We start from the raw sequence: 11,484 nt of genomic DNA, 5'->3' as shown, positions 1-11,484 counted from the left end.
CCCATCTCTCGAGAGGAGGTGCTGGAAGCCATCAAAGCCCTGAAGCCTCACAAGGCGCCAGGGCCAGATGGGTACACCGCCCTTTTTTATCAGACCTTCTCCACCGAGATCTGTGACTACCTGGTCGACCTCTTCAACGCGATGGCCGAGACGGGTGGCATCTCTGGCCGAGGCGGTGATCTCTGTCATTCCTAAACCCGGGAAGGACCCCTCTAGTTGCTCCTCCTACCGACCGATTGCTCTTTTAAATATCGATGCGAAACTATACTCAGCTATTATTGCACGGCGCCTCCAGGATCTAATGCCGGTCCTCATCCACCCGGATCAGTCTGGCTTTATCACGGGAAGACAGACTCACGATAACTTACGTCGGGTGATCCATTTGATTGAAAAAGCCAACAGATTCCGCATCCCGGCAGTACTGGTGGGACTAGATGCGGAGAAGGCTTTCGACCGCGTGGACTGGGGGTTTTTGTTCCGTACCCTAGCTGCCTTCGGGTTCTCGGATAAATTTATCACGATGATCCGGGCGAACTACAGTGCTGCCCGCTCCAGGGTGACGATTAACGGCCACTTGTCCCCCTCTTTCTCCCACTCCCGCGGTACCAGGCAGGGCTGTCCCCTTTCCCCTCTGCTCTTTGCGCTGAGCATTGAGCCACTGGCGCTGGCGGTGAGGGAGCACGAGGGGATTCGGGGTCTCCCCTTCACCGGGGAACAACACAAGATTTCACTCTTCGCGGATGACGTTCTGTTGTCCGTTGGGGAGCCAGCTCGCTCGCTCCCACATATCCAGATGGCCCTATCCGAGTTTGAGGAGGTAGCTGGATTTAAGGTTAATTTTGGAAAATCGTATATCCTTAACCTTACACTTCCGCCTGCTGAAATGGAGCGTGTGCGGCTCTTGACCCCTCTGTCCTGGGCGACCAGCTCCCTCTTGTATTTGGGGGTCCACTTGACGCCTACCATAGGGGGCCTATTCTCTGCAAACTTCCCCCCACTGCTGACATCCATACGAGCTGACTTGGCCCACTGGAAGCCCAAGTACATCTCGTGGCTAGGCAGAATCCATGCTCTCAAGATGGTTCTCCTCCCCAAATTTCTTTACCTTTTTCAGGCCCTTCCCATTCCACTAGATCTAGACTTTTTTAGGCGCTTTAAGACTTTGATGCTCCGCTTCATCTGGCAGGACGGGCGAGCCCGTTTTTCCTTCTTTACATTGCGCCGATTACGGACGGAGGGGGGAGTGGGTCTTCCTGATATGCACTTGTATTATAAGGCTGCGCAGCTGCGAGTCCTTGTGGAATGGTCCCAGCAGCTCTCAGAAAAACACTGGCTGCATATGGACAGAAGTGTCGCGGGTCGATCCATATGGGACCTGGCTTGGAAGCCCAAGGTGGATAGGCCCAGGAACGCCTATATCAGTACCCCCACTAGCACGGTGTTGAAAGTGTGGGACACAATCTCTGGCGATGACCGCTGGACGACATTCCCGTCACCCCTTCACCCCTATTCATTTCAATCCGGCCTCCCCCCCGGCGATGCAGGAGGGTCCCTTCCGACTGTGGCGGGAGGGGGGCTGTAGAGCACTTACTCATCTGTTCCACGGTACCGTCCCGCTTACCTTTGCCAACTGCATGAGAGACTATGGCGTTCCTCCATCTGAACGGTATCACCATCTCCAGCTCCTCCACTGGGCTACTTCCACCGGGGTGGGTGATGCGGCCACAAGACCGCTGTCCACTTTCGAGGCCTTCCTCCTGCGCACTACCACCATGAAGGGGGCTATCTCCTTCCTTTATAAGTTGCTCCTCACTACGGCGGCGTCGCCTCGCCCACGTTATATGGGACATTGGGAGGTACTGCTCGGAAGAGACATCGCCGATGCAGACTGGGTGGGCCTCTGGCGTGACATCGCGGCGCATAACCGCTCTGTGGCGCTACGGGAAGCCCATTACAAAACACTCATGGACTGGCACTTGTACCCGTCCAAATTGCATCGCATTTTTCCGTCATCCTCGGACCGCTGCTGGAGGGGCTGTGGCTTATTGGGGGATTTCCGCCACATCTGGTGGGACTGCCCGATCATTCGCCCTTACTGGGAAGAGATATTGTCCCACCTCAAGGACATACTTGGCTATCCAATCTCTGACTCACTTGAACACGTCCTGCTCGGGCTTCGAGACCCTGCTCTTGAACACCAGACGAGAGCTGACAAGCAGATTCTTTGGCTCTGTTTTGGAGCAGCTAAACTCACCCTTGCGGCAGCATGGAAGAAACCAGCTGCTCCAGCGATTTCCCTATGGCACGCTAGACTATGGAGACTACTGAGTGTGGAGCGACTGGCGGACATTTTTCTGGGCAACTTTAAGAACTTCATCTTCCGATGGGGCCCTCTGGTCGGATTTCTTTCCCGAGGTTTGCCATCGGCAGTTTGCCCTTCCTCGGTGCGGGCGCTCCACCTATTTCAACTCTAACTGTGCAAAAAGTGTGTATGTGTGAATGACTGGCTGTCATCACCACGGGGGGGTGGGGTGGGAGGGGGGGGGTTTGTTGTTTGGTCCTGTTGTGCGACACCCCTGGCACATTTGGATGGGTTCAGCATTTTGTACACGAGACTGCTTGTTTCTGATTCGGCTGCCCTCCATGACACGGCTTCTAATATTGACTTTGGATTTTTTTGCTACACTTTCTTTCGAGACTATTCTGACCTGCAAGGTGCTTGCCTCCCGAGTTATTCTGCCCATAGGTAGACTGCATTGCAGGGGTGTCGCTCATTGTATTGTTTTTTTTTTTTCCTTCTCCCACTTTGTCTTTCTTGGAAAAACAAAATAAAAATTTTACCAAAAAAAAAACAAAAAAAACGGTGTGTGAGATATGTGTGGACCAATCAGGGCTATAGATGACAATGTCGTCTAGATACGCTGACGTGAAGTCCGCCAAACCCTTCAAGACATTATTCATGAGACGCTGAAAAGTGGTGGGAGCCCCATGCAGGCCAAAGGGGAGCACTGTAAATTCAAAGTGCCCATCTTCTGTGGAAAAAGCAGTTTTCTTTCGGTCTTCCTCTCTGAGGAGCACCTGCCAATACCCCTTTGTGAGGTCCAGTGTGGTGATATATTGGGAGTCACCCAGTTTCTCGATAAGTTAGTCTACACGTGGTATCGGGTAGGCATCAAAAAGCGAAATCTCATTTAGGGCACAAAAATCCATGCAAAAGCGCCGACTTCCGTCGGGCTTTGGAACCATGACAATGGGGCTCGACCAGTCGCTTTTAGAAGGTCGAATAACCCCCATGTTCAACATGTCGTTGACCTCCTTCCTGATGGCAGCCCGTCTTGCCTCTGGAATTCGGTAAGGGCGGATCTTAACTCTTTTACCGGGAGGCGTATCAATGCAACGTTCAGCAAGTGTTGTTCTACCCGGAGTATTCGAGAATAAGGAATCATGTCTCTGCAACATGTTCTGAAGGTCTTTTTGTTGTAGTTCGCTAAGTTGGTCGTTTAGTATCAGCTGTTCACGTGTGGAGGAGTTTTGTTGTGGATCCGAGACCATATGTACTCCTGCAGGCAAGGGACCCAACCATTTCTTCAGCAAATTGATGTGGTATGTTTGTTGTTTGTGAGGACTCAATTGCAGTCTGTAGCTGGTTCTTCCAATCATCTCGACAACCTTATAGGGTCCGACCCATTCAGCACGAAATTTCTGTGTGGTTGAGAGAAGAACCAGGGCCCAGTCGTTTATTTTAAGCTGTCTCCACTTCTTCCCCTTATCATAGGCAATTTTCTGACGTTTCTGACTCTCTTCAAGGTGAGTCGAAGCCAAGTCTCTAAGTTTCCCGAGTCTGGCTCTCAGGTTTTTGACAGTCTAGCGTGGCGGCCGTTTATTCCGGTGTCTCGTTCTCCCACGCATCTTTGGTCATCTCCAAGAGAGAGCGCGGATGCCGTCCATATAGCAGGTCAAAGGGGGATATTCCCATGCTACTATGTTTCTGGCCCCTAATGGTATACAGTGCTAGGGGTAGCATTTGGTCCCAGTCGGCTCCGCTGACTTCCATCATCTTCCTAAGGGTCGTCTTCAGGGTGCGATTATAACGTTCCACCAGACCGTCCGTCTGAGGATGGTATACTGAGGTACGAATCTGGTGGATATTCAGGTTGTGGCAAATTTCTTTCATCAATTTTGACACAAATGGGGTGCCCTGATCCGTTAGGATCTCCTTGGGAAATCCTACTCGGCTGTACAACTCAATCATTTTCTCACCAACTTGTTTAGATGTAGCGGTGGTCAATGGAAAAGCCTCCGGAAACCGTGTGGCAAAATCAACAACCACAAGTATGTGTTGGAAACCTTTTCTGGTCTTGGGCAAGGGTCCAATGAGATCCATTCCGACTCTCTCAAATGGCTTTCCAATGATGGGCAATGGTTGCAATGGGACCGATGGCGGTTTGGTCATGTTCTTCTTCCGACATATACCGCATTCTTTGCAATATATGGATGTGTCCTTATATATCCCTGGCCCAAAAATGTTTTTGAGGATGCTTTGTGTAGTTTTCTCGGTCCCTGCATGTCTAGCTATTAAATGGCAGTGGCCGAAAAAATAATACCTGGTCCCGAAAGGACGCGGGTACTAGAAGTTGGAGTGAATCGTCTGGTTTTCCTTGTCTATAAAGTAGTTCGTTGTGTATCACAAACCTGGGATAGACATTGATGTTTTTATCCCGACCTTCATGAGCCTGTTCCCATGCATTGTAGAGGGTAGGATCGTTAAACTGTGCGAACTGAAAATTCTTATCCATAACCCAGGGGTCTGGGGAGAGTAATGCCGGAAATGGACCATGAGATTTGTCCGTGGACCCACAACCTCCCGAACCACGTTCCGTATCATCTAGAACGTCTAGTTCTTCCAAGGTAGGATAGGATGTGCGTTCACAAATCAGCTGTGCCACTTGGTCGCTTTTTTTTACTTGAAATTCTTTTTTTCTAAAGTTAAAAAGTATGATTCCAATATTCCCTCTGTAGTCTTCATCAATGACGCCAGCTCCTACATAAATAAAGTATTTCGCCGTCAACCCAGATCGTGGTGCGATTCTTCCATAACACCCTGGTGGGACAGCAATTTGGATGTCAGTTTTTATCAGTGCCTTTTCTTGCGCAGGTATTACATAATCATAAGCATTGTATAAATCATATCCGGCTGCTTTACTGGTGCCTCCTGTTGGAGTAGTGGCATGTTCCGACAATTTTACGAAGCGTAGTACAACTCCGTTTGTCTCTTTGTAGTTATTTTCCTTTGTGTCTATTCGTAGACGATAAATATCCCAGTGTTGTACAGGGATGTCCTGTTCCAATGTTTTTTTAAACATTTGTAAAAATTCTGGGTGATCTGTCCCTATAATTAAGTCTTCAGGGAGAGTAGCGAGAACTCCCACCCTAATAGTATGAGGTTTTCCCAGGGCGGGTTGGATTGGTACGTTGGCCAAAGGGTAAGGTTTAATGTCCCCGTGTACACACCTGATATTTACTTCCTCCTGTGGAATATACTGAGCAAGAGGCACGTGTTGGGATTGAATGACTGATTGACGACAGCCTGAATCTAAAAGTGCTTGTATAGAGGAACCATCACCTTGACACTTACTCTGTAGGAACCTCCCATCTCTGCAGAATATAGTGCGGCTTTGGGTAGGTACCCCACCTCCATCGGTTCTTCTGTACTTCTTCTTTTAGGGCATAGTCGAGCGATGCGTCCCCAATTACCGCAGTCGAAACACTGGGGTTCTGAGGTTCCCGCATGCTCGGTTCTCCATGTACGAGGTCGGGGAGGGTCCAATGGTCGCGTCGATCATTTCTCGGGTTTTTGGATTGATTTATATGTTTTTTCATAATCCCAGCTGGGGTTCTTAGGTTGAGCTCGAGAGAATGTGGAGGCCATCTAAACGGCCTGATTGGTTGTCAGATTATGGTGTTGTCTAAGCCATCTCCGAGTGGCATAGGGGAGAGCCTCCAGGAATTGTTCTAAGTAAATGCGATCTAGTATTTCTTCCTTGGTACTAGTCGCTGGTGTTAGCCATTTATCGGCTGCCATTTTGAGTCTTACGAAAAGGGTTTTCGTATTTTCTCCGGTGTTCCCTCTCTCTTTTCGAAAACGCAGGCGATAGGCCTCGGCATCGAGACCTAGATGGTTTAATATTATTTTTTTTATATCATTGTAATGAGTATCGCCTGTGGGGTTGGCTACCTGATAGGTGGCCTGTGCTTCACCTCCTAGGAGTGGTGCCAGGAAGAAGGGCCATTTACTGATTGGCCATCGCAGGCTCTAGCGGCTCGTTCAAAGTTCAATAGGAAAGAGTCGGGGTCTTCTCCGGGTTGGTATTTTTGGAGGGATACTGCTGGTGCTCCATGTGGAATGGGTCTTTCTCCACCTCCAGTCCTCTGTACGGGGTCACTCCATGGCTGGGATATTTCGGGTCGTGCTTCTAAAGCTTTCTTCCATATTTCCCGGTCTGCTTGTGCAGACGATAATTGTTGTTCTACGACCCACTCTAGTCTCTCTTGCCCTTTCACCAGTTGTTGAACTACTGTTTCCATCTTTTCTATGCAGATGTGTCGCTGCCCGCATTCTCCACCACTGTGACGGGCTCGAGAGAAATCGGCAATAAGTGGGTCTTGGTTTTATTATATTATATAGGTGATCAGTACACGTTTTCCTTAAATGTACAGTTCGGCGTGGAGACCGACTTCTACTGGACCTCCTGTGGCGATGTTTGGTTGGGTCGAGTCAGCGAAAGCCTTCTGGACTCCGTCGGGGCGTTACTTCCTCCGTGTCCGTCTTGACTCTCGGATTAAACAGACAGAAATAATGTCTCGTGAGAGTGGTGTTCTTAGTTATACAAGTGGAGGGGAAAAGGTGTGAGGACACAGTAACCCGTGCAGCATTCTTTAGTACAAGATACTAAATGTGAAGGGTAGTGCTCGGGGAAAGGTAAACCGTGACAGGGAGATACCAAGTTTAAACAGTGGAACCGCCCTTACGTCCCACCAAGCTCCGGAGGGTATTGCGTACCTGGGTTAGCCACACACCTCCCCTGGGTGTGTGGCTGGGCGACTCGTGAGGACATTGGCCTCCTGGCTTCTCCTCCGTCCTAGACGCTGTTGCTTCTCCGCTCTCTATCTCCTCCGCTCTCTCCGACTCCTCTTCAACACTGCTCCATTCCTCGATAGTCTCCCTCCGTAACTTCTCTTCTCTCCGGGTGAACAAGCACACCTGGTTCTGGCGTTCCTCCATATAAGACGTCCCCGCCTCATCGTACAGACCCGCCCATTCCTCCACTGTCTCAGAATTAAAGGGCCAGTGTATCTCTTCGTTCTCCTGTGAGCTGGTTGCGGTATCGACGTGCTGTGAAGGGTAGAAGAGGGGTGTTGAAGGTGGAAAAACCTCCTGTAATGTCCCGTGATCATGAACAGGAGTATCCTGCGAGTCTACTCTGTTACAATTTGCCAGACGATTAAAACTATTCTATCTAAACCTCTTTAAAAGGGGGAATCTATCCCCAGATCTTTCAATCATGACCGTTCCGAAGCGAACAGGAACCTACGTAGGGCATTAACTACAACCCCGAGATGTCCCATGATAGTTAAACGGGCTAGAGACGAATATAAGGTGGCTATCAAAAATAGGAAGAATGAAATTTTGAAGGAACGCTGGGACAAATTGTCCGACGCAGCTAACCTAAAAAATGGTAACATCTTTTGGGCGGCAGTGAGGGAAGTGAGCTCTATGGGCCAGTCACTGACGCCAATTAGCTGCAATATAGCTAGCGACGCTTGGGTGGATCATTTCTCAACTATTTACTCCGTCCCATCCTCATGCGATTCAACTTCTATTCCAGGTAATCCAACACCTATAGATATTAGTATTTCAGAAGTAATTGAAGCAATTAATCAAAGTCTAGGCAACAAAGCGCCAGGGCCAGATGGGCTGTCCATAGATTTAATTAAGTGGAACCTGGCCTTCTGGGCCCCCTGCTTCTGAATATTTTTAACAACTTGAAGTTGGCAAAGATACCTGATACATGGGCTAGAAGTATAATAGTCCCGATCTTCAAGAAGGGAGATAGATCACTTCCGTGTAACTACCGTCCCATCTCCCTAATAGAGAATACCCTCAAAATTTTAGGTAGAGTCCTTTATAATAAAATTGCGGATTGGACAGAAGCAAATAACATCTTCGATCCATGTCAGTTGGGTTTCAGGGGAAAGGTGGGAACTAAGGTGCCTCAACCTGAACCTAATTATTGGTAAATATGCTATCGCTAAGAAATCCCCGGTCTATATGGCTTTTATGGATTTGTCCCCAGCCTTTGACCTAGTAAATAGGTCAAAGCTGTGGGCAATCCTTTTGGCGGGGGGCCTGGATAAAACCGTGGTGAATTTTTGGGCATTTTTGCACAGAGACCTTAAGGCGGAAGTAAGAATTGGGGCGGGTGGAGAGGTCTCGGGCATCATTAATATCGGCAGGGGGGTCAGACAAGGATGTGTGTTGGCCCCCCTGCTTATTATTACATATATCAATGGCCTAAATGCCTCCCTGAAACTCGCCACCCAAGATGTCCCATACATCAATGAAGAACTCGTCCCTGTGCTGCTTTATGCAGACGATGCAGTTCTTCTAGGCCGTATACCAAATTCACTGCGCCTCCTTGTCCAAAATTTTAATAGTTACATGAAAAACTTAGACCTGCGGGTACATTTTAAGAAATCATTTTTAATGAGTAGTGGCCCGGGCAAGCATGACATACGCCCGATCATAATAGATGGCCATAAGATGACTCCGGTAAAATCTTTTGTTTATTTGGGATTGGCCTTTGCTGCGAACAGCTCCTGGACTGAGCATTTAGCTCACGCCAAGGCAAAGTTCTCAAAGGCCACCAATTCGATCTTAAGCATACCTCGCCCTAAGACCATGGGTGAACTATTAGCCGTACAGAAAATTTATAAACTTCAGTGCACCCCGGTGGCCACATATGGCGCCGAGATCTGGGTAATGGCCAACTGCTCAGCTATACAGCAGGAAGAGAACAGGTTTTGTAGGAAATTATTGAACGTCCCAATCTCAACCCCCCCAATACATATGTCAATATCAATTTTATAACTGATTTTATCCGGCCACGTCCAATACTTATGTGGATTGCAGTATGGAAGAACGAAGCAGCTTCTTTGACACAGTTGATCATTAAGGACAGTTTACGTTGTGCTAATTATTTAGAAATCCCATGGTAGAGCGGTGTGCTGAGTAGCTTGCGCAGCATAAATATGTTAAGTATTTTTCGGGATCCCACGCTTGCTGCCTCAGTTGTAAAAAAAAAAAAAGCAGAATACTCTGTACTCCCTATATAAGATCGAGCGGGAGGCGGCAGAGGCTAGGAAAATAACTGCGCAACTACATGGTCATTGAACAGTACAGTCATCCACTCCACACGTATCTGTCCTTACCAATGAGCCGTTGGGAGACGAGTTTACTGTTTCGTCTGAGCCGGCACAATTCGTTTCGCGCTCTGCTTTCCAATTGGTTATAGCCCAAATTCAAATTTTAACTTGTGCTCTTGTGACGGGAGGAGTGAGCAAACTATTATGCACTTTATATTTTTCTGCAAATACTATACCAAATATTTCAAACAGTTTTTATGTCCCTATTTTAATAAAAGAAGACCAATTAGACTAGAGGTAGCATATCGATCTATGATAGAATTAGATGATGCTGATCTTATTTTCCGCACTAGCACTTTCCTAAAATCTGTAGTAAGGGCGCGAAGATCCATGATGGACTCTAGATATTGTTACAAATAGATTCTGCAATGTTTCTCCCTTTCAATAATTACATGTATTGACATGATGTATAGCTTCGCACAAGTCACTTTAGTACCTGTACACCGGATATTTTTAAATTATTTTTAATCTTTTTGGTTAATTGCTGTGATGTATAGGTTTTGTGTGCTTTTATGGGTACTATTGTATCCGAATAAAGTTGAACTGAACTGGACTTAGGTTCAGTCTCTGAAGAATCCTGTCCAGAGTGTTGGTGCTCCTTACCTCTCTCGATGACGGACGCCAGTCGAGGCAAAGATGAAGTCCACTTGGACTTCTTCTTATGCCTCATCCCAGAGTGTTCCGAGGAATTCGAGTGGAATGAAGAGGACTTTGGGCTCCGAAAACTGTCCCGCGACCTCCTCTTCTTTAATCGGGACCTCCACAGAATCTCGCTTGACCGTGTCGACTGCCAGGCCGCAAGGAGCTTCAAAGCCCACTCCCTCAATGTCTTAAGAGCCATGGCCCGCCAGTCCGAGCATGTCTTTGTGTCATGGTCGCGCTCGAGACACCAAAGACAAATCAGATGGGGATCGGTCACCAGCATCATGTGGTGACAAGAACAGCACGGCTTGAACCCTATCTTCCTCAAAGACATCCCCTGAACACAAAGTGAAACGACTTTGACAAAAAGTCAGGAAAAAGCCTGCTAAAAAGCGGCAGTGAGATAGCTCTTCCCAGGTTAGTACTTAACTGGGCACGGAAGGAAGAGAACTGACGTCTTTGCGCCTGGATGCGCCTATATGGGCTCCACGATGCCATAACCGATGCTGCGGACATGGACGTCACACGGAGCTGAATGTAGCCACCCGACACCGTGTACTAGGGATATTGCTCAGCAACAGTTTCCTGATCTTGCCTGATGTCTGGGAATTCAAAGGTAAAGAATCTGCAGCTAGAAGTCTCTATCAGATAAGTTGAGATGATAACACACAAATGTATTAACGATTCCAACAAAAAACACAGTGACATGTACATCTAAATTGTTCTGGAAAGTACTGCTCATACACATGTTTAAATACGAAAAACTGTTTATTAACAGTATACAAAATTATAAGATTTTATCTGGTCGGTGAAATTACATGCAGGCTCTTGGTAAAAACTTTCTGTTGGCCCAAGTACAACGTTGTTTTACACTACAAACTATTGGCAAAAAGTAGTATTTTTTTTTTAAACAATGTTAAGACTGTAAGTGTTCTTAAAACACATCACTTGTTTAAAATCTACCTGTTTATTCTACGTAGCTGTCAGATTTAGATAAGAATTTCATTAAGTGACACAGAGATAATACTCAAAACAATAAAATATTTACAAGCAGTACCAATTAAGGACACAATGTACATGTGATCGGATCACAACAAGATGAAAGTGAAAATGCAGCACAAAATATTAGGTCATGATTATTCCTCTACGCGTACCAATCGCTTCATCCTTTTTAGCTTTCCTTCCCTTTACATGCTCATCGCGCCTTGCCTCTCTGCAAAAAGGAAAATTACGTTGTTAGTGAGGCCTGCATTAATAATTGTCGCTCTTACAAACATTACATTTCTCAATGAGTTACAAAAGTTGTAAAGGTGGAACCTTCTGGATGATTATATGAACCGAATTGTAAGACATCCTCTC

At 47.2% G+C, this 11,484-nt stretch overlaps 1 protein-coding gene across 1 annotated transcript in view; it reads right to left on the bottom strand.

The window, feature by feature from the left end:
• Positions 1-10,874: 10,874 nt before the first annotated feature.
• NUSAP1 (nucleolar and spindle associated protein 1) overlaps positions 10,875-11,484 on the bottom strand; it is a 345,737-nt gene continuing 345,127 nt past the window's right edge. The window contains exon 15 of the mRNA XM_078659621.1: positions 10,875-11,338. Within this exon, the coding sequence (XP_078515747.1) occupies positions 11,251-11,338 (88 nt within the window). The 3' untranslated portion in view covers positions 10,875-11,250. The remainder of the gene's footprint in view (positions 11,339-11,484) is intronic.

Source organism: Lissotriton helveticus, chromosome 9 (assembly GCF_964261635.1).
Source record: "Lissotriton helveticus chromosome 9, aLisHel1.1, whole genome shotgun sequence".
NCBI classification, from domain to species: Eukaryota; Metazoa; Chordata; class Amphibia; order Caudata; family Salamandridae; genus Lissotriton; species Lissotriton helveticus.
The sequence above is the reverse complement of the archived record's forward strand: the minus strand, read 5'-3'. Positions and strand labels throughout refer to the sequence as shown.